This window comes from Miscanthus floridulus, chromosome 3 (genome assembly GCF_019320115.1).
Source record: "Miscanthus floridulus cultivar M001 chromosome 3, ASM1932011v1, whole genome shotgun sequence".
Lineage (NCBI taxonomy): Eukaryota > Viridiplantae > Streptophyta > Magnoliopsida > Poales > Poaceae > Miscanthus > Miscanthus floridulus.
The window spans coordinates 118,336,767-118,359,765 of record NC_089582.1 but is presented as its reverse complement, the minus strand read 5'-3'; the positions used below and the strand labels follow the sequence as shown (position 1 = coordinate 118,359,765).

The 22,999-nt window shown below is 52.6% G+C and overlaps 1 protein-coding gene across 2 annotated transcripts; it reads left to right on the top strand.

The window, feature by feature from the left end:
- The first annotated feature begins 597 nt into the window (after positions 1 to 597).
- LOC136542183 (two-component response regulator-like PRR95) lies at positions 598 to 5,501 on the top strand. Of its 2 annotated transcripts, none has more exons than XM_066534503.1 (8): positions 598 to 1,033; positions 1,856 to 2,017; positions 2,102 to 2,232; positions 2,361 to 2,513; positions 3,177 to 3,315; positions 3,401 to 3,719; positions 4,181 to 4,874; positions 4,965 to 5,501. In XM_066534503.1, the coding sequence occupies exons 1-8, from the start codon at positions 847 to 849 to the stop codon at positions 5,055 to 5,057; spliced, it is 1,878 nt and encodes a 625-aa protein (XP_066390600.1). In that variant the 5' UTR covers positions 598 to 846; the 3' UTR covers positions 5,058 to 5,501. The 2 variants fall into 2 exon arrangements, with proteins under 2 accessions (XP_066390600.1, XP_066390601.1); XM_066534504.1 differs by having other exon boundaries at positions 599 to 1,033; positions 3,404 to 3,719.
- The last annotated feature ends 17,498 nt before the right edge of the window (positions 5,502 to 22,999 follow it).

Here is a 22,999-nt window from a genome sequence, read left to right as displayed (position 1 = left end):
GCGCCGAGCCACTCAAACAAGCCAAACGGATATCCGCATCTACTTAAACCATTTTCTTTACGACGTGCTCAGCAGGCAAACCAACACCAACCACGAATTGTACCGAGCACAGGCGCAAGATATTATCGCGGCCGAGACGAAACGCCAACCACCAGTGTACCAGACACCGCCGAATAAACATTCCCGCCACAACCCCCCGTGCCCTGTGGGGGTTTGCGGCTCTGCACCACAACCGCACGATCCAACGAAGAGAGGGGCCACCCCATCCTCGACCACACGATCCCCCTGTTCGGCCCTCTCGATCCACCACGTGTCGCTGTCCCGGCCGTAGATCTGGTCCTTTAGCTCCGGGCCTACCACGTGTCCCTACCGCTCCAGAAAATATCGGCCTCTCACCGCCCATTGCGTGAAATATCCCAACCACTGATCAGGCTCCCGCCACGTCATCGTGGGACCCGAGGGGCCATGGGCCCGCGGGCCAAACCACTCGATCGCCTGACGTGGCGGGCGCGCCCACCGGTGGAGTGGCCGCAGATATTTCATGGCCCCGCGGGGGGAGCTCGAGCTCACATGCCCACCTGCCACCGCCTCCAACGCCCACTGGTCAGCCGGGACAGCGGGAACATGGCCCACTTGTCTGTGGCAGAGGCTGGGTGTATGTATATAGGCCGCGGCCCTTCGGCTTCGTCGTTCTCTCACAAACTGGCATTTGATTTCGCAAAGCCCACCACCAGTTCCGGTTTCTTCCGGCTTCCAACTTCCAAGTGGCGACTGCCGAGTTCGAGAAGAGGGTAGAGAAGTGGTTGTCGGAATCCACTCCGGCGAGGACTGCTGACGGAGGTCGAAATGGGGGGAGGAGTGGATGAGGAGGTGGTGAAGGTGGTGGTGGATTTGGAGGACGGTGAGGGGGAGGAGGGGTCGAGCAGGGAGACGCGGATGCTGCCAAGGATGCCGGTGCGTGTGCTGCTCGCCGAGGGCGACGACTCCACGCGCCACGTCATCTCCGCGCTGCTCCGCAATTGCGGCTACCGAGGTTACCGCCGTCGCCCGCGAGTCGAATCGTTTGATTGTCTGTGCAATTGGTATTTATTTTAGGCTGCGTATGGTTAATTTAGGGGTTATAAGAGAGGCTAAAGCGTAATCTGAGTCTCATATGGAATGGAGGTTGCCGGTGTTGGTTTGTTGGAACCAATCGAAGAGCAGTTTGGCCTTGGGTGGACTTGCCTGTTTTGGGAAGTGCTCGAGTTTCTGGGCAGTAAATTTGGGAGATCTCACTTCTGCTATATTGCTGTGCCTGGTGTGATACGCCTGCTTTCCGCGAGACAATGTTATTTTTGTCAGTGTGGGTAATTCCGTAATTGTGGTTTTTAGTTGACAGTGATCTTGAGATATTGACGGTCACCTCCCTTCCTGAATCTTCTAGTGTGAAACTGCTGGCCTGCTGCAGTAGATGAATGTTAAAAAAAATATTGCTCTATGCGACCATACTGATGTGATTTGGTGTATAGCGGTGCTGCCTGCTCTTTAGGTCACTGAAGTTCACATGAGCCAAGTATCAACTAGGATTCCTATAATTATAATATATAAAAAAGTATCAAGTAGGACAATAATTATCGCTACCTTCATGATTGGTGACATCTGCCTCTAAACTCCAAATGTAAATCCTGTACTGCCACAATTCTTTAGCATAGTCAGAATTGTGGTTAGGGTAGATGATCTTTTTATAATAATTAACTTAGTTTTTTAGGTAATTTATCTTATTGTTTACACTATTGGGTTTGTTCAGGTAATGCCATTTTTAAATTTTAGAAATGATATTTTCATCAGCCTCATGTATTACATTTTATTCATGCAGTTGCTGCAGCCTCTGATGGTGTGAAGGCGTGGGACATATTAAAGGAAAAATCTTTCAACGTTGACCTTGTTTTAACTGAAGTTGATCTGCCTTTGATGTCTGGGTTCCTCTTGTTATCCACGATCATGGAGCATGATGCCTCCAAGAACATCCCTGTTATAAGTATGTCACTCTTCTTGTGTTTTGTTTCTTTTTAATCTAATAATGCCACTACTAAGCCTAATGCTGTTTTTTTTTGTCATCCAGTGATGTCTTCGCACGACTCAGTAAGCATGGTTTTCAAATGCATGCTAAAGGGTGCTGCAGATTTCCTTGTTAAGCCGATAAGAAAGAATGAATTAAGGAACTTGTGGCAGCACGTTTGGAGAAAACAACTGGTAAGATGGCATATTAGTATCTTTTCGGCATGGCTGCATTTCTTTTCTTGCTTTATCCATTTATACTTAGATTTGATACCTGTGATGAGACATAAGTTTTCGCTAAATTTATCTTACCTTATCTGCAGGCAAACGGTGGGCCTGATGTGCAGCACATACAACAAGAAGAGAATCTTGCAGAAAGAATGGAACAGAAGACTGGTGTGACAAAAGCTGATAATTTGAACAGAGATGGCCCCCGTAAAAATAGAGAATGCAGTGAACAAGAAAGTGATGCTCAAGTAAGTTTTAAAATCAGTGAACGTAATGTTGTCTAGATGCTGTTTCATTCTACTAATGGTAGCCTAGATTTTACTATTGCCTTGTAAATGGTACCGTGAGTTACTGAGTTACATATGGCATTTGCGCTGTTCGTTTTACTTTGCCCAGTAAGGATTGAACGATAACATTTCTATCACCTGATATTTGGTACAAAGACAGTTTCATTACCCACGCAGCATAGCCGATAGTAGGTCATGTCAGAGACATCATTTAACCATTTGGATATGTGTTAATATTAGGCAACTAATTTATAAATTTTCCGAGTCAGGTGGGTAATGGAACTGTTTGTTGAATGAGAGTAATGTTTATTATTGGCAAAGTATCACAGTTCGATCCTTTTGGGCATGGTAAAATGAAGCGCATCTGCCAAAAATTAACGTAAGTATCTTTTGGCTGCTTGCAGGATCAGAATGTGGTACACATGCATAGTTGTCATAGAAACTTTTTTAAAGTATTAGACTGTTGACGTAACATTAAATCAGTTTTGCGATATTTTTCGAGCTGTCATACCACATAGTCTTTAATTCCTGATAGGTGGTAGCAGGGATTGTGGTGTTGTTTGCCAAATTTGGATCTTTCTTCACTTAGTTCTTCATGGACTGAATTTGATACCCCTCATGCAGAGTTCTTGCACACGGTCAGAGCTGGAGGCTGAAAGTAAGCAAACTAACAACATTTTGGAGTATAAGCAATCTACTGAAAGGCATTTGTCTATTCCTAGCCACAAGAATGTTGAGCTAAATGGACAGACCAAAATACGAAGTAATTTTTTCCCCATCTTTTCAACTTGTTATGTACAATTTGTCTGCAAGAAATTTACTAATGTAACCTGCTTGTGATGTGGCAGCAGCTAAGGGTAATAACTTGATTCCAACAAGAGAAGATGATTTATCGCCAAAGAAAAGAACATGTTTGAATGACAATAATTCTGAGAGAGCTTCCAAAGATATGGAGCTAGTCCACATTATGGACAATCAGCAGAAGCATAACACACAGAGGGAGGTGGATACTATGAGAACAACATCTATGGGAAATGATGAGAAGGGCTCCATCCCAGCACACCAGTTGGAACTTTCTCTTAGAAGAACTGACTACGGAAAATTGGAGAACCACGAGAAAAATGATAGAAGAACACTGAACCATTCAACTTCGTCTGCATTTTCCTTGTAAGTGCTCCTTTCTTTGGTTTTTCATAATAACGATACTTTCACAACAACAACAACAACAAAGCCTTTAAGTCCCAAACAAGTTGGGGCATAATAACGATACTTTCGTCATCCTAAAAACTTCTGTAAAGTATGTAGATAAGTCTAGTTACAGATCTGGTTGTTATTTTTGTGTCAGAGTTTTTTTTGGCTCCTAGTGTAGGTACAGGCTAACAGAATTTTTTCCAATAACTTTTGACATTTATCTTTTCTTTTCCAAGCATATTTAAGAGACTTCTTTTAATAGTGGCTTACCATGAGATGATCTCAAAGCATAAAAGATCACTATTGTAGCCACAACATAAACTTTGACATGGAACTTCAAGTGCCCATTGCTGTAGCTTACTGCACAATTTGCTTGTTTTCGAAGTTCCACAAGTGCACATTACTGTATCTTACTGTTGGAAGTATCTTGTTGACAGGTATAATTGCAGGGCTGTGTCCACCTTAGGAAATGCTGGTGATGGTCAATTATGCAGCACCTCAGAAACACTAGTGGATGTTGAAAATAAAAATGGAGATTCGGCAGCTCCCTCTCAAGACATGACTGAAACAAATCGTCCTCCTATTAGAGTCGTACCATTTCCTGTCCCTGTTCAAGGTCTCACATTTGATGGGCAGCCATTCTGGAATGGTACACCGATGGCATCTCTATTCTACCCACAATCAGCTCCTCCCATTTGGAATAGCAAAACATCCATGTGGCAAGAATCAACCCCACAAGCAACTTCACTACCACAAAAATCGCAACAGAATGAGCCAAATGAAACGGGTGCTAAACCAGTTGAAAATGCAGAGGAACAATTTGTCTTAGGCCCCCCCAATGCCAGTGGGAAGCAGCTGCGTGTTGAAATTCCTAAAGATGATCCACGGCATGTTTCTCCTATGACTGGTGAAAGTGGAACTAGTACTGTGCTAGACAGCACCAGAAATACTCTGAGCAGCAGTGGCTGTGATAGCACTTCCAACCTGATCACTGCCCCTACTGAATCATCCAATGCATATAAGGTTGTTCCTGAAACCCCAAGCGCCGAAGGTTCACGACACTTGAGCCAGCGTGAGGCTGCACTGAACAAGTTCCGGCTAAAGAGGAAGGATAGGTGCTTTGAGAAGAAGGTAAGCAACTAATTGCACATCTTTGTTTCAATCCAATTCTTGATGACACCTACTAGGACCTGTGATTTATGCCTTTACATTCATTTGCAGGTTCGATACCAGAGCCGGAAATTACTTGCAGAGCAGCGTCCACGGGTCAAGGGCCAGTTTGTTCGTCAAGATCATAGCATCCAAGGAAGCTAAGATCCTGTCACTGAGCATCTAAAAAATGTCACTGCAAGTGACTCCACTGCGGGTATCCTGATGTCTGATTTTGTTGAAGAGTTGGAAGCAATCACACTGGGTTATAGTTTGCTCTGTATATTTGCTAAAGCTTGCAATATATGTATGTATAGGCTAACGCTGTTCTTTCCTAGGTTAGGCACAGGACCTGGCACGTTTTAGAGGGTTTGTCAGTAGGCGTTAGAAAATACAGGCATACTTTGTTTCAGGTCAAGATGAGATGTGATCTCCAGTAGCCCACGTGTGCTTTAACTATTTAAGCCTTCTATTACGTAACTAGCCAAGTTGTTTGATGTTTTGGATTAGATGTACACTCTGGATGGATGGTGTAAAGGATGTCCACCAAAACACGCTCGTTTCTGTGCAGCTTGTTGCTATGAACATTGTTGGCCTGGTTTCTGTTAATGCTCTCTTGCCGTGAGTACTACTGTGAAATTTTCTACAGACGATATGGAGTGCTACTCTGTATTTGAATGATGGGTTTTGTGAGCAGATCATGTCTCAAGAGCTGCTTCGTAGTAAATCTGCAAAGTTATTATATTCGGTTTGCAGGGAACGTCTGCTTGTTTACAGTGGCCTCGTCTGCTATCGTCTACGCCACTGCCCTGCCCTGTTTACCGGAGCCTCAGCGCCAGAGGCAGCCCGTGAGCCACGCCACCATCACGCTCGGGGCCGGGCCGCCACATGCGGCTGAACTAGGCTTCCGCCGCAAGTCTTCTCAAGTCCTTCGTCCGCCCCGCGGTCCATCTCATCATCCGCGCAGCGTCCACGACGGCACTTGCCATTCGGAAAGCGCAGCCAGCCCATCACGTTTTGCCTCCGCCGCAGCCTGGTCGCGGGTTCGGCTGCTATTGAAGATTGAACGCCACGGTGATTTCCTAACCGTAGGCCGCCGCCGCGATCGGATTTTTTTTTTGTGCATACTGTATCCATAGCTACGCCATGCATATATGGCGTGGATGCCTGACACGTGTCGGACTTCAACGATCCAACGCTTGTCAGGGAGTGATCCTATGCTAAAAATAGACTCGGCTCCAGCCAAGATTGTTCGCGCCACGCCCATTTGCCGCGTGCCCGCATTCACCATAAAGACCAACATGTATCATGCATCCACGTATGTATGCATGGCGCAACTATGGATACAGTTTTCAGATAATTGTTTTCCCCACGATCCCATCATGTGGCGGAAGTAAGAGCATCTCCTAGAGTTCCTTAAATCCCTTCCTAATACTTGGTTTTTAGAAAGATGAGAAAAAATCGTTCTCCAACGACTTCTAATCCATCTTCCTAAACTTTTAGCAATTGAGAAAAAAAAACCCACATCCGCGTAAAGTTACGTGCTGTCTCCGTAGCGCGTATATTGTTTTCCCGTACGGTCTCCTCCGTCGCGTGGACTTCTTGCCGCGGGGAGCACGCCAGGGACGACGACGTACATAGCGCCCAGGCTGATGAGCTGCTCCACGCCCTTGCCGATGGCGTCCACGATGGTGGCGCTCTGCCCGCTCGCCTGCTCCGGCGTGTAGCCGCCGAAGATCGACATGCGTGCATGCTCGTTCAGCAGACTTGGAACATGGTGCCGCGGCGGCGCCATGGCTACCCGTGGCATAGTTCGCCGGCGAGACGGGGATCTCATTGTACAGAGCTCGAGAGACTACAAGGGTGAGTTGGATTAGGGAGCTCACCACGCAGGCACAGGTGGAGTCCGCGGCGTCCGGCTCAGCACGGCGAAGGGAGGCGACGCGGAGGGGCGGACGGTGGCGGGGAATACGCTCCGGACCCGTCGCGAGGTCGTCGATGACGTACGCCCAAGCGGATTTGTGGCTCGTGAAGCACGCGAGCACCGCTGGCTTGCTCTGCGGCGGCGGCGGCCGCTCATCCATGACGGCCTGCCAGTGTCCGGAGGTGTCCGTCAGGATGGCATTCTTTTTTTCTTCCAAATTTGATTTTTTAGAAGTGAAGTATTAGGAACTATTGAGGATGGTATTCCTTTTTTCTTCCAATATCTTTTTAGGAGTTGAAAAACATAGAGTTTTTAGGAAGAATATTTATGAAACTCTTGGAGATGCTAACGTGTCCAAACCCACTGTAAAACATAGCCTTGGGTCTTTTTCCGGAGTGGTCTGGAATTCAAGATGGCTAGTGAACCTGCTAACTTTGCATCTGCTTTGGGCCAAAATCGTTGGGAAAAATAAAACCGTTTGTGGAGGCCAAGAAAAGAAAACGACGCCTCGTCCGCTCCCTTGACTCGACGGGCCCAGCGTGGATGAAAGCCACACGTGGAGTCCATTACCCGACCAGGCCTGGTGCGGCTCCTCCACCCTTCTCGTCCCTTCCAAAGCGCTACAGTTGAGAGCGGCGACCAGGGGTGATCTCGCGTTTCCCCGTCGATTCGCTGTCGCCCTCGCCGGCGTCAGAGGAGGAAGGGGGCTGGATGAATTGACGAAGGATTTGTATATACCCGTATTTATTAGGTTTAGGTTAAATAAGTTAGGGTTAGGTTTCCCCGGGCCGGGAGTGTGGCATGAGTTTGTCTTCATGGGCAGCGTCTCCAGCGGGCGACGGCGTGGACGTGCAGAGGACGGCTCCGACATCTACGATAGCTTCCCTAACTTCGCTGGAGGCGACTGTATCAGTGAAGAGCACGAGCTTGTCGGATCTGGAGTTTTGTGCCTCCTCTGGATCTGTTCAAGTTCGTGTTTTGCCCCTCATGTTCTCTGGCACTGCGTAACTCCTTTAGCGAAGATCTTGGGAGGTATGTCTACCGACTTGTTGTGAAACCAGGTTGGTTCTTACCTACCACCTGCTCTGGTGGTTTCATTCCCCTTCTGGGTGTGCCGCGATTCAAAGTGTGGGGATTGTTGGTAGCTCTTGAGGCGCCAGATTCCTTGTACTCCGGCGATGTGATATGGTCGAGTGCCATCTTTTTTGGCCTGGGCGTTCAGCGGTCACAAAGTATGTCGATGATTTCGACATACTGTTTTTGGTGCCAATAAAAACTTGTGTTCAATCATCGGGATGGTGGTCGGCTTCAAGCTCCAAGTTGCTCCGACCGCTGGTGACGAGGACTTTTTTGGCCTGGGCGTTCAGCGATCACAAAGTATGTCGATGATTTCGACATACTGTTTTTGGTGCCAATAAAAACTTGTGTTCAATCATCGGGATGGTGGTCGGCTTCAAGCTCCAAGTTGCTCCGACCGCCGGTGACGAGGACAGCTGGGAGGATGACTGTGCAAGGACTATGTTGCAATTTTTTCTTTCTTCAAGGGTGTCTTTGCAAGTCTTGGAATGTAAACTTTATGAAATATATGAATGCAAACCCGGTTTCTCAAAAAAAAACTTTTGCTCATCACATCGGCTCAGGTGCAACACTATGGGAATCAGGAGATTTGCGGAGTGCCCCTAGCACTCGGCAAAGCCTAAAAAACACTCGGCAAAGGGTTTGTCGAGTGTTACACTCGGCAAATGACACTCGGTGAATTTTTATCGGCAAACAGACTTTGCCGAGTGTTTTTTATCGGACACTCGGCAAAGACTTCGCCGAGTGCCCAAAATACACTCGGCAAAGACTTCGCCGAGTGCCCAAAATACACTCGGCAAACATTTTTTTTTGAAAAATAAAAAAAGCCACCACAAAAAAAGCCACCTGGATCCAGCGGCCACGAGCCACCACCGGCCACCACCACCACGCCACCACCCGCCATGCCGGGGAAGAGAGGGGGAGGAGGGGAGGGGCGCCGGCGGTGGGAAGAGAGGGAGAGGAGGAGGCGGCCGCGCTGGATCTGCCGCCGGGGAAGAGAGAGGAGGGGGTGGCCGCGCCAGATCCACCGCTAGGGAAGAGAGAGGAGGAGAGAAGGGGGAGGGGCACCAGCTGTGGGAAGAGAGGGAGAGGAGGGGGCGGCTGCGCCAGGGCCGGATCCAGGGAAGAGAGAGGAGGGGGCGGCCGCGTCGGATCCGCCGTCGGGGAAGAGAGAGGAGGGAGAGGAGGGGGAGGGGCGCCGGTGGTGGGAAGAGAGGGAGAGGAGGGGGCGGCCGCGCCGGGGCCGGATCTGGCCTCCCTGTGCGCCACTGTCGCCGGATCCGCCCGCGCGGGGGCTGGATCTGGTGGAGGCGGTGGAGGAGGGAGGGAGGTGCGCCGGCGAGGGAGGAGGGGAGGGCGGGCCGCGCCGGCGAGGGAGGAGGGGAGGGCAGGCCGCGCCAGCGCTGGAGAGGGAGGAGGGGAGGGCGGGGCCCCGCCAGGGCCGAGAGGGAGGAGGGGGCGGAGCAAGGGAGGTGCGTGGGGAGGAGACGACGCGTGCCCGTGCGTGGAGAAGGGGAGGGGGCGTGCGGACGGCGCGGGGAGAAGGGGAGCCCGCGGCGCTGGGGTTAAAAAAGTTTTTTTTTTTCGTTTGCCGAGTGTCCCAGATCCGGGCACTCGACAAATTTTTTTTTTCATTTTTTTTTCTTCTCTATCTTTCCCAGAAAAACATATTTTTTTTACTTTGCCGAGTGTCCTAGATCTAGGCACTCGGTAAAGTTTTTTTTTCATTTTTTTTCTTCTCTTTTTTTCCCAGAAAAAAAATATTTTTTTACTTTGCCGAGTGTCCTAGATCTGGGCACTCGGCAGAGATTTTTTTCTTCTCTTTCTTTCCTAGAAAAAAATAATTTTTACTTTGCCGAGTGTCCTAGATCTGGGCACTCGGCAAAGATTTTTTTTCATTTTTTTCTTCTGTTTCTTTTCCATAAAAAATATTTTTTTACTTTGCTGAGTGTTTTTTTTTGACACTCGGCAAACCACCTGTTTACCAAGTGTTTTTTTTCGAGTGTTTTTATGGTAGCACTCGGCAAAGAACTTGTTTGTCGAGTGCCTGAGAGAAAACACTCGGCAAATACAAAAACACTCGGCAAATTTAACATTTTCGGTAGTGCAAGCAGGAACGGTCAAACACACAAGCTTGATTGTCTCTTGGTTCAGCAATAGTTTCTTGTAGCCTGTTCTCCTAGGCTATAAATATTCTAAATTATTTTTTATGAGTTGTTCTTTTAATTGTACTAGTTGATTTTTTAACAGATTTTTGTCTACAAAATTCTTAAAAAAATTAAAAACCTGAAATATAGTAACTTCCCACTGTGACTCGTCCGAATCAAAAGTTTGCCCGGAACGCCAAGAGCTCCTTGTCCAGTGTCCACCACTGAAGCAGTGACGGGGCCTGACGAAGCAGTGATGGGGCCTGACGATTTGCATCGATCAATCGCCGGGATCTTCTTCGGTGGTCCTTGAATTTGGGTGTAAAATGGACTTGGTGCCTGTTTAGTTCTTAAAATTTTATAAAAAATTTTAAGATTCTTCGTCACATCGAATCTTTGGATGCATGTATGAAGCATTAAATATAAATAAAAAATAAAACTAATTATATAGTTTAGACGAAATTCATGAGACGAATCTTTTAAGTCTAATTAGACTATGATTAGACACTAATTGCCAAATAACAACGAAAGTGCTATAGTACCCTTCCCAAAAACAAATCACCAACTAAACAAGGCGTTGACCCTGCCGAGTACTGTAGACAGCTGCGACCATGGAAGTGGGCAAGTGGCATACGGAGTACTCGACTTGATTGTACCGTTTTACGTACCGTCTTGGAATCATCCATGCACAGTTTTTTTCTGTCACTTCTTCTGTTGCTTGATTATTTTGTTGCTCAGGCAATAGTTAATTTTATCATTATTTGAATATAAAAATATGAATTGCTTTTTTGTGGGTTGCATGCTATTTTTAATTGTGCTAGTTGGTAAATCATCTAAAAATTCAGGCATGTAAAATATAGAGTATTATGTGCACTGTTCTGAATTGATTCAAGCTGATAGCTTGACGATGGAGTTGCACGAGTCTGAAACTGTCGTTCAATTATGAGATAATTAGATTCATATACTACGCTCTAATCTGATTCTGCATTATATCTCACCCAACTTTACCTAATAACCTAGATTACTGACGGAAGCATATGCAAACAGAAGTTCTCTCCAGTCCCCATACAGATACAGCACTTGCCAAATGCCCAAAACTGCTGTTGCAAGTGTTCTCCACAAACGACAAGGGAACAGACAGCCTAATCCTATCTCCCGTTCTATCCATTCCTACCATCAATCGATACAAAGCAAGATAGTGATCGAGCATGCAAAGGGGATGGTGACAAAATGGTGTGGCTTTTTGCGTGCCTCACAGTCCCAGCGTTAGATCCAGGCAGCTGCTGCCGCCGGCCGTGATCCGAGGCAGCCGTGCTGCCGCTGTAGGGGCCGACGTCGTACAGGACTCCCCTGAACACGTGCCCGGCGATGGTGACGGTGGTGTAGTACGCGACCTCCGGCTCGGGCCCTCCTAGCCCTAGCCGCACGCGGCGGAACACGGCGTCCATGCTCACTTCCCGCGCGAACCTCTCCAGCGCCGTCGTCGCGATCGGCTGATCCACTGCACACACGCACGCGCGCACGTGGCAGCAGAGCAAGAAGAGGCACGGTGCAGGACGGACAAGAGTTAGCTATTAGCGAGAGCTGGGCGAGCCAATAATGCGTCGAGGTGGAGGTGGAATACATGTACCGTACCGGACGACGTGGTGGTGGAGGCGGCGGCGACAGAGGGAAGCGCGGCCCGGCGTGGGCGCTTGGGGTTGGGCTCCACGTCGACGGCGGCGGTTGAGGCCGCGAGCGTCTGCTGACGCTCGCTGCACTGCTGGGACGTGGGGACGTGAGATGTCTTCACGTGGCCGGGGCAGACGGAGCCGCGGTTGCTGCAGCAGTCGGCGGTGCCGGCAATCCTGGCATCTGACGCCGGCGTTTTCCCCGCCAGCTCACGTGGCACGCGACGGCGACGGCGATGACGCGGCTCCACCTAGCTCCTCCTGCTGCCGTGGCTCGAAGCTTCCCTCCGCGCTGCCAGGAATATCCAATAGGATCACATGACCGTAATATTTGGTCGATTGATGGTTGATTGATGCCTCCTGAAGATTGGTTGTGCGCTCAGGCTTAGATTGTGGGTGAAGACAAGTATCACGGCTTCTTTGCCTTTGTTCTTCTTGCCCCTCTTTGTGTAGGGGCAATTGTCTTGGTCCGCGCGCTTGGCCTTACCTTTGTCCTGGTCTCCATTGAAGACCGCTCTGACTGCCTCCTCGCCGGAGGCATGGTTAGTGGTGACATCGAGCAGGTCGCGGGTGGTACGGGGCTTTAGGCAGCAAGCTTGTGGATCAGGGACTCACAGGTCATCCCATAGAGGAATGCGCTGATAACGTCCGCATCGATGACATAAGGGAGGGAGTTGCATCGTTGGGAGAGCCTATGGATGTAATCCTGCAGGGACTCGCTAGGCTCCTGCTGGCAGCTCTTAAGGTCCCAGTAGTTACCAGGGCGGACATATGTCCCCAGGAAATTTTCGACGAAGACCCTCTTGAGGTCCGCCCAGTCGGGGATGTTGTCATGTGGGAGGAATTCGAGCCATGCTCAAAAATGTTCCCCTACGCAGATGGGAAGATACTGAATGATGAAATAGTCATCATCCACCCCTCTGGCTCAGCAGGCGAGTTGGAAATCTTCAAGCCAAATACCAGGGTTTGTCTCCCTAGTGTACTTGGTGATGTTGATGGGTAGTCGGAAGCGCGGTGGGAACGACGCTCTCTGGATACGCCGGTCAAAGGCCCATGGTCCCGGGCCCTCAGGGCTAGGACTCCGGTCGTCTGGCCGGCGACCATGTCTGGGGCGTGTTTCACCGCTCCCCTCGATGGTTTGGCCGGGACCCACGTCGCCTGCCCTCATCGCCACTCGGTGGTCGTCATCATCATGTCGGGCCTGATGTCGGTTGCTAATGACGCTACGAGCGTCTTGGTGTGGATCGGGCCGTCCATGTACCGACGGTCGGTGTAGAGCAGGCTCTAGGTTAGACCATGGTGCGGCCACTGCCTCCCGAGACGCACTTGGCGGTTGTAGCACCGAGCGGACAGAGTGATCCATCTGGCACGTCCCCACTCCCTCGGTGGGGATAAAGGGCATGTGTCGGAGTCACGATGCGGAGCTTTCTGCCTGTTGAACGGTGGTGGCTTCTACCAGCACTCGGAGGTTCCGGTAGACCGCCCGCTCCTGGGGGTCGATGGGCTCGAGAACGACGCGCAGAAGCATTGCGCAGCAGCGATGTTCTGGATAGCCCAAGCGAATTATGGGAGATTGTTCCCCTCGTTCATGATGTTGTGTTGGACCTGACAGACGTGACCCCGGGCGCCGCCCACCGAGTCATGCACATGGGGCGCAACGTGCTGTACCGAGCGTGCTGGCATAGGCGGCGGTTGGTTTTACCGCCGTTGTCGTAGTTCCTCGGCGTGCACTTGCCCAAACGTGAGGGCCCCTGCACACGGGTCTAGAGGGGTGTGAGTCTGCATAGACTTCGCAACGACCGGTGGCTGTCCCGGAGCGTCCACCATAGCTCATTCCTAGGACGGATGGTGGCTAGGTGCTACGTTGCCGATGCTGGAGCCGTCTCTCTCACCCTCATCATCCGAGAGTTCGTGAAAAGTGGTAGGAGCATAACTCGCCATTCCCACGAATTCGGATGTGAGAGGGGATGGCGGCAGCGTCCTTTGGAGCCCTCGAGTGGACACGTCTGTGGGAGACGCGAGGCCGTAGGCGAACCGGTCGTACGGTGTTCGTGGTGCGATCAATACAGTCCCTCCAGATAATCGGCGGGAGATAGTAAATAGAGAGTAAATAACAGTATGCATATTACTTACAATGGGGTTTGAGCAGAGAGTTTGCTTAGAATGAAGCACAAATGCCTCATCGTTGAAGTCATCGAGCATCCCGTAGCCGATGGAGGGCGCCCCTTCGACGGGCGCCGAAACGAGTGCCTCCTCACGGAGGTGTAGTACGTCGAGCCAGTCGGCGATGAAGTCCAGGCTTCCGAAGAGAAAGGCCTTGGACGGCTTGAAGACGGGTGGAGCCCACATCCCAATAGGTGGGAGTGTAGGAAACTCCAGTGAGATGAAGCGAGTCGTATCGCCTGAGCCCGCCATGGCGAAGGTCGCGGAAAAGTGGGTCATCCGATGACAAAAAAGTGTTGAACATACAACATCTTCCCCACGAATGACGCCAACTGTCGGTGCAGAAAGTGACCAACAAATAAATATTTATAGTTTTGCCATACGTTGTGATTGGAGGTGGCCTAGCACTCAATGACATAGGGTTTATACTAGTTCAGGCAACATACCCTATGTCTAGTTTGAGTCGGTCGATGACTTTATTCCTGAGCCTAGGTGCTCGAAATTTGCAGTGGGGTTACAAATGAGAAGGAGAAAGATGGGGGGTACAAGAGGTCTGGCCGGACTCCGGTCGGAAGGGCCGAGAGCGATGGGAGCTCTGTTATGAGCTAAGTGTTCGAGCGTGTGCTCATGGTTTGAACCTGGTGGTTCTGCTGTTGTGTGCTAGTGAACTCGATCGATCTAATGAATCTGAATCGACTTTCATGTTGAGAGAGAGCGCATCCCCTTTTATAGATGAAGGGGATGGCCTTACAAGTGACAGGGAGAGAGTACGTATGCTTCTAAGTCGTGTTGCCCACGTCAGCGGGTATAGGATGATGGTAGGCGTCCACAACACTATTGGATGTCAGATGCACGTGGGAGGTTGTGTCGTCTTCTTCGGGTATGGTAGACGTTGGCGCCTACCACACTGTTGATACCTGGAGGTTTGTGAGGGTTTTACCATGTTTGCCTGGTACGGTAAATGTCGGCGCCCACAACACTGTCGATGCCCAGAGGCATGTGGGGGGCCTTACCGTATGAGAGTTAATGACGCCCACAATATTGTAGAGGAAAATGTTGGAGCCTACAACACTGCTTGGGCTCTGTTGTGTCAGGGAGGTTGCAGAGTATGATACCTGGTATTGCGGTTTGACTTGTGCGCCCTGCCTTACTTTCCTCATCCATTTCCTGGTCCTTACCAAGCGGGCGTCCCCGGTCGGTTAGTCCCAATCGGCTCCGAATGCGCCAGTCGGAAAAGAGCAGTGAGTAGGGGTTTGGTGCATCCCTAGTCGGAGATGCGTGTTGGAGTCCGAAGTAGTGCTTTGGCCAGGCCTTCTGGTCGAAGAGTCCGTCCAGAGGCAGGCTGGAGACCGAAGCGAGCACTCCGGTCGGAGAGGTGGGATGAAGTCGGAGAACAAGCATCGTTCCTCCTTGGCCAAACCTTCCGGTCGGTGATTGGATCGCCCTTCTGGCCTATCGTTTAGATACTTGGGTCGGCCCATGGGTTGCACATTGTTTCGCTTGGGCCGAGCCTTTGTTGGGAAGCTGGTCCACAGGGGACCCAGGTTTATGAACCCGACACTACCTGTCGGGTACCTTAGAATGGGGTACCCTGAGCGAACATCAAAGGGGTCACTTAAGTCCCATAAAAAACAAAGCTAGAAGGTAAGCCGTGGGCCCTCACCCGCCACAACCGGGCCCACCAAGCCCTCCGCCTCACCTCGAGCCTCGCGCAGGAGGTCTCAGTGTCCTAACGCAATCTCCGCCTGGCGCGAGGCCCTCCACGGGAGGCCTCGGCAGGGAACACGATCTCCGCCTCGCGCGAGGCTCCCCACGAAAGGCCTCGGTAGGGGGTGCATTCTCCGTGTCGTGCGAGGCCTCTCACGGAAGGCCTCGGCAAGGAGTCCGATCTCCATCTCGCGCGAGGCCTCATTCTCCGTGTCGCTCGAGGCCGGTTCATTCGTAGCCCGTCGCCCCCCCCCTCGCCTCGACTGACCCTCCCGACAGCGCATCGTGTCTCATTAATTCTTCAACCACTCTAGCAATCTCCGCCGGGCGAGGGCTCGACGCCATAGAATGGCCGACAGGACCTGAGGTCGCATCAGCGCCATACTGGCTGGGACAAGGCACGCCGGGGATTACTGGCCACTGTGTTCTGACGCTGTGCCCACAATCAGCGCCCACACTATACTGTGTCCCGCGATCCCCGCCTTGAAAACAACATCGCACGGACAACTTGTCTCGGGTCATCACCGCCTCCAAGCCGATGCACCAGATTAGTCGCCTACTCGGGGCCTCGGCGCTGTGCACCAAGGTCTCGGCTATCTCGGAGTTCGTGACCGCCGAGACCCCCCATTGCGGTGTAGCCTCAGCACCGACCAAGCCTCGGCCTCGCACATAGTCCGTCCACAGCGGTTTGCATGTCCACCGCCGCACCCACTCTGAGGCAGTCCTAGGGCTCTCACGACGCACAGGATTGGATGGGACTAGCACGCCGCCCTAGTGCTCCAAGGATGGACCACTCTGACGACCACTCCGATGACCACGCCGCCATAGGAATAGGCCACAGGGCTCGGACATGCTGCCCCTGTTGGCACAACGCCGCATAGTTAACACATGTACTGTCCTTGTCCTCCCTTCAACTATAAAAGGAGAGGACTTGGGCCACTTAGAGAGGGGGGGGACGGAGAAGAACGCCTTGTAACACACACACGCACACATCCCAGCCGCCTGAGAGCAACGTCTCAAACGGCCCACATGACACCTTGCCGAGACCTGGGACTAGCTCCCTCTCTCTCCTAGCTTGTAACCCCCTACTACAAGCACTTCGATGCAAGGAATACAAGATCGATCTCTCAGACTAGACGTAGGGCATCGATTGCCTAAACCAGTATAAACTTGTGTCTCTTTGCATCACTATCCGGGATTAGGGGCACGTAGTTCAAATTCACTGGTTGGTTGAGGACCCCCCGGTCTAAAACACCGACAGTTGGCACACCAGGTAGGGGCCTCTGCGTGTCAGTTTCATCATCCCAGCAAGTCCCGGATGGTAGACCTCGTACGACCATTACGCCTTAGCACGGTGGTTCGGTTTGGGAGCCTAGAGTTCATGTCTCTAGGGCATGAGTACGACATGGTACTCCTCACTCCTCGAGCCCCACCAACCAACGATGAAGTCATGCACCGGCAGCCCAGGCACAGGCGGCGCCTGGGCGGCCACTCTCGCCACGCTCGCTAGGCACGACGCGAGCAAGACCACCCCGACGCTACGCGAATCTGGGGTGGCACGCTGCTCCCCGCCGATATCCTATGACCAGCTGTTGGCACAGGGTCCCTGGCTGGGGACCTGTCTAGCCTGAGCTTGGACAAAGGCAAATCACCGGTGGCACGCGGTGATGCCTAGTCGTCAAGGTCCGCTCCACCACTCCCTGAGGAGCCGATCCCGGTGGAGCAAAGTCGGGCGACGGCACCATCCCCATACCCCTTTGGGTTGAGAAATGCCGCCACCTCTTATGCCTACGCTTACACTGCCACTCATGAGGATCCCCCAGAATGCCGCCAGCGCTTCGCTCTCGACCTGAGCACCTACACCGACTCCTCAGAGGAGGACGAGGCATGGCCCGAAGTGGATTTCTTCGGACTCCACGACCCTAGGGTTATGCGCCAGTTCTTGGCCGCAAGCGATTACTGCTTTGGCTACTCTGACTCCAACAACGAGGGTACCTACGACCCCACTCACGAATGTTTTCACATCGAGCTCGGGATGCTGAGGGCGGGCGAGGAGGACGAGGGGGCAGGTAGCCGTTCCCCGCTTCGCCCAGGTACAGGCGCTGCCACACCTCCACGCGTTGTCCTGCCGGCCGCATGAAACGAGACCCCCGCCCTTGCGCGACCTCAACGCCCAGACCTGGAACAACTCCGTGAGCTCCAGGCCAAGGTCGAACAAGACCAACTCCTTCTGCAGCAGCTTTGAGACACTCTCAAACAGGAACAGTGAGGTCGCGGCGAAGGCGAGGGAGCCCGACGGAGGGCCCGCGATGTGCATCACTGCATCCATGACGACGAAGGGAGTGAGCAACCCCCAGTCTTCAATCACGCTAGCCAGAATGTCGCGGCTGCGGCAATGCTGGTCCGCGCAATGCTCGAGCCTTCTACCACGGAGGGGCGGCGGGTTCGCGGTGAGCTCCGGGATCTCCTAGAGACCGCCGCGGTTCAGTAGGCCAAGAGTTCCGCCTCCCGACAGCACTGGGGCATCTCGAACCTACCCATGGCACCGCCTCGGTAGGACAGGGAAGCCTCGGCTCGTCCCGAGCCCGCTCGAGCGCCGATAGCCCACAGGGTCCCTGTGCTTCTAGACCACCTCGGTAATCGACGTGAGGTGCAGGGAGACCATGAGGTGGTCAGTAGGCGATGACGCCATGACAATGAGGGGCCCGCTCAGGGCTACCACCCACACTGAGGCGGTCGCTACGATAGCGAGGAGGACCGTAGTCCTTCTCCTGAACCGCCAGGCCCTCGGGTCTTTAGCAGGGCCATCCGCGCTGCCCTTTTCCCGGCCCAGTTTCGGCAACTAGCCAATCTCGCGAAATATAGCAGAGAGACCAACCCCGAACTCCTTACCGATTACTGCCTGGCCTGCCAGCTAGGTGGTGCAGATGATGACCTGCTCATCATCCACAACCTCCCCTTGCTCTTGTCAGACTTAGCGTGAGCCTGGCTCGAGCACCTTCCTCCCTCATAAATCCACGACTGGCGCGACTTGGTTAGGATCTTCGTCGGGAACTTCCAAGGCACATATGTGCGCCCTGGGAGTTCCTGGGACCTTAAAAGTTGTCGCCAGAAGCCGGACGAGTCTCTCCGAGACTTCATCCGGCGCTTCTCCAAACAGTGCATCGAGTTGCCCAGCGTCGGCGACTCGGAGATCATCCAGGCTTTCCTCTCTGGCACCACCTACCGAGACCTGGTTCGAGAGTTAGGTCAGAACGTACCACGCTCCGCTGCTGCAGTCCTCGACATCGCCACCAACTTCGCCTCAGGCGAGGAGGCTATCGGAGCCATCTTCCCCAACAGCGACTCCAAGGGAAAGCAGAGGGATGAGGCCCCCGAGGCCTCGGCCCCCCACCTCCCCAAGAGAAAGAAAAAGGGGCGCCTAGGGAAGCAGGAGGTCCTGGAGGCTGATCTGGTCAAGGCAGTAGAACGCAAGAATCCCCAAGGCCCCAGAGGCCCTAGGCCTTTCGACAATATGCTCAAGAAACCATGCCCTTATCACCAAGGCCTGGTCAAGCATGCCCTCGAGGATTGCTCCATGCTGCGACGTTACTATGCCAGGCTCGGGCTCCCCGATGATGACGCCAAGCAGAAGGGCACCGGCAACCGAGATGATGACAAGGACGACGGGCTCCCTGAGGTACGCAACGCCTTCATGATCTTCGGTGGGCCCTTAGCATGCCTTATGGCACGGCAGCGCAAGTGGGAATGCCGAGAAGTCTTCTCAATCAAGGTGGCCACCCCCCAGTACCTCGACTGGTCTCAAGAGGTGATCACCTTCAATCAAGATGACCACCCTGACCGTGTTCTGAATCCCGAGCAGTACCCACTGGTTGTCGACCCAATCATCGGCAACACCTGACTCTCCAAGGTGTTGATGGACGGAGGCAGCGGCCTCAACATCCTCTACATCAATACCCTGGAGCTCTTGGAGATCGACTGGTCGAGGCTCCAAGGTGACATCGCCCCCTTCCACGGCATCGTGCTAGGGAAGCGCACGCGACCCATCGGGCGCATCAACCTTCCCATCTGTTTTGGCACTCCCTCCAACTACCGCAAGGAAGTCCTTACCTTCGAGGTAGTCAGGTTCAGGGGAGCCTACCATGCCATCTTGGGGCGGCCATGCTACGCCAAGTTCATGGCAGTCCCCAACTATACCTACCTCAAGCTCAAGATGCCAGGCCCCAGCGGTATCATCACGATTGAGTCCACGTACGAACATGCATACGACTGCGACGTTGAGTGCATCGAGTACGCCGAGGCTCTTGCGGAGGCTGAGACCCTCATCGCCCACCTCGACCAACTCAGTGGCGAGACGCCTGACTCCAAGTGTCGCACGGGGGCATTCGAGCCCGCGGAAACCATCAAACTCGTCCCGGTCGACCCTGCCTGCCCCGACGACCGGGCGCTGAAGATCAGCGCCACCCTCGACATCAAATAGGAAGCCGTGCTTGTCGACTTTCTCCGTGCGAATGTCGACATATTCGCATGGAGTCCCTCGGACATGCCAGACATACCGAGGGAGGTCACCGAGCACGCCCTGGACATCTGGGCCAGATCTAGACCGGTGAGGCAACGCCTGCGCCGCTTCGGCGAGCAAAAGTGTAGGGCCATCGGTGAGGAGATACAGAAACTCTTGGCGGCCGGATTCATCAAAGAAGTGTCCCACCTAGAGTGGTTGGCTAACCCCATGTTAGTCAAGAAGAAAAATGGGAAATGGAGGATGTGCGTAGACTACACCGGTTTGAATAAAGCCTGTCCAAAAGTCCCCTTCCCATTACCCCGAATCGATCAAATCGTTGATTCCACTGCAGGGTGCGAAACCTTGTATTTCCTTGATGCATATTCTGGTTACCATCAAATCAAGATGAAAGAGTCAGACCAGCTCGTGACTTCTTTCATCACACCATTCGGCATGTACTGCTACGTAACTATGCCTTTTGGCCTCAGAAACACGGGTGCCACATACCAGCGGTGCATGACCTAGGTCTTTGGCGACAACATTGGGCGGACCGTCGAGGCCTACATAGATGACATCATGGTCAAGACCAGAAAGGCCGAGGATCTCATCGACGACTTGAGGATAACCTTCAAATGCCTTAGAGAGAAGGGCATCAAGCTCAATCCCGAGAAGTGTGTGTTTGGGGTCCCCCGAGGCATGCTCTTGGGATTCATAGTCTTGGAACGCGGCATTGAAGCCAACCCAGAGAAGGTCTCGGCCATAACCAGCATGGGACCAATTAGAGACCTCAAGGGAGTACAGAGGGTCATGGGATGCCTTGCGGCCCTGAGCTGCTTCATCTCGCGCCTCGGCGAAAAAGGTTTGCCTCTGTACCGACTCTTGAGGAAATCCGAGCATTTTTCTTGGACCCCCGAGGCCGAAGAAGCCCTCGACAGACTCAAAATGCTGCTCACAAATCCTCCTATCCTGGTACCCCTGGCCAGGGACGAGGCCCTCTTACTCTACGTCGCCGCAACGACCCAAGTGGTCAGCGCTGCCGTAGTGGTAGAGAGGCAGGAAGAGGGGCATACTCTGCCCACCCAACGACCTGTTTATTTCATCAGCGAGGTGCTCTCCGAGACTAAAGCACGCTACCCCCACATTCAGAAGCTGGTCTACGCCGTGGTCCTGGCCTAGCGCAAACTACGTCACTACTTCGAGTCTCACCCCGTGACTGTGGTATCATCTTTTCCCTTGGGGGAGATAGTTCATAACCGGGAGGCCTTGGGCAGGATAGCCAAGTGGGCCATCAAGCTTATGGGGGAAACCTTGACTTTTGCGCCTCGAAAAGCGATCAAGTCTCAGGTCTTGGCCGATTTCATGGCTGAGTGGACAGACACCCAACTGCCACCAGCTCAAACTCAGACAGAGTGCTGGACCCTGTACTTCGACAGATCCCTGATGAAAACCGGGGCGGGCGTGGGTCTATTGTTCATCTCGCCCCTCAGAGTACACATGCGCTACATGGTGCGGCTCCACTTCGCCGCCTCCAACAACGTGGCAGAGTACGAGGCCCTCATCAATGGCTTACAAGTCACCATCGAACTTGGGGCATGGCGCCTCGACATCCGAGGTGACTCGCGGCTCGTCATAGATCAGGTGATGAAGGAGTCAAATTGCCTCGACCCCAAAATGGAGGCTTACTGCAAGTTGGTACGACGCCTAGAAGACAAGTTCGACGGTCTTGAACTAAATCACATCGCGCGGAAGTACAACGAGGCCGCCGACGAGCTGGCAAAGATAGCCTTGGCATGGGCCTCGGTCCCTCTGAATGTCTTCGCCAGAGACCTCCACAAACCTTCCATTGGCTACACCTCAACAGCAGAGGAGGGCCCACCTGTGGAACCCACGGCAAAGCCCGATGCCCCCTCTGCTGCCGAGATCCCCTCGACCGAGCATGAGGTCATGGAAGTCAACACCGAGCCTCCGTAGACTGATCAGGATGTGGATTGGCGAGTCTCGTTTCTCGATTGGCTTGATTGGGGGGAGCTTCCTGGCAATAGAACCAAAGCGCGATGGCTTGCGCACCGAGCCAAGACCTATGCCCTCTACAATGACGAATTGTATAGGCGAAGTCCCTCAGGTGTCCTCCAACGATGTATCACTGCCGAGGTGGGCCAAGCCCTACTTTGGGACTGCACGTAGGCTCTTACGGGCACCATGCGGCGCCTCGGACGCTCGTAGAGAATGCTTTCCGCCAAGGGTTCTACTGGCCAACGGCGGTCACCGACGCTACCAAGCTAGTACGCTCCTGCGAAGGATGCCAGTACTATGCTCGGCAGACACATCTCCTAGCCCTGGCCCTGCAAACCATCCCTATCACATGGCCATTCACCGTGTGGGGGCTCGACATGGTCGGGCCTCTGCAAAAGGCCCCCGGGGGCTACACCCATCTACTGGTATCAATCGACAAGTTCTCCAAATGGATCGAGGCTCGTCCGATCAATCAAATCAAATCCAAGCAGGCGGTGCTGTTCTTCACTGACATTATCCACAGGTTTGGGGTCCCCAACACCATCATCACCGACAACGGGACGCAGTTCACCGACAAAAAGTTCCTGATGTTTTGCGACGACCACCACATCCGTGTGGCCTGGTCGGCCGTAGGACACCCAAGGACCAACAGCCAAGTAGAGCGTGCCAATGGCATGATCCTACAAGACCTCAAGCCAAGGATTCACAAACGGTTAAAAAAGTTTGGCAAGAAATGGCTCGCCGAACTCCCATCGGTCATCTGGAGCCTGAGGAACACTCCAAGCTGAGCCATGGGGTTCACGCCTTTCTTCCTAGTCTATGGGGCCGAGGCCATCCTCCCCACTGATTTGGAATATGGTTCCCCGAGGCTACAAGCCTATAACGAACAAAGTAACCGCACCACT

Excerpts from the sequence above, each read along its gene's own strand:
- LOC136542183 (XM_066534503.1), top strand. The coding sequence starts at position 847 with ATGGGGGGAGGAGTGGATGAGGAGGTGGTGAAGGTGGTGGTGGATTTG. Across the intron at positions 2,233-2,360 it reads ACGTTTGGAGAAAACAACTG|GCAAACGGTGGGCCTGATGT; the intron begins GTAAGATGGCAT and ends CCTTATCTGCAG. Across the intron at positions 2,514-3,176 it reads AACAAGAAAGTGATGCTCAA|AGTTCTTGCACACGGTCAGA; the intron begins GTAAGTTTTAAA and ends CCCCTCATGCAG.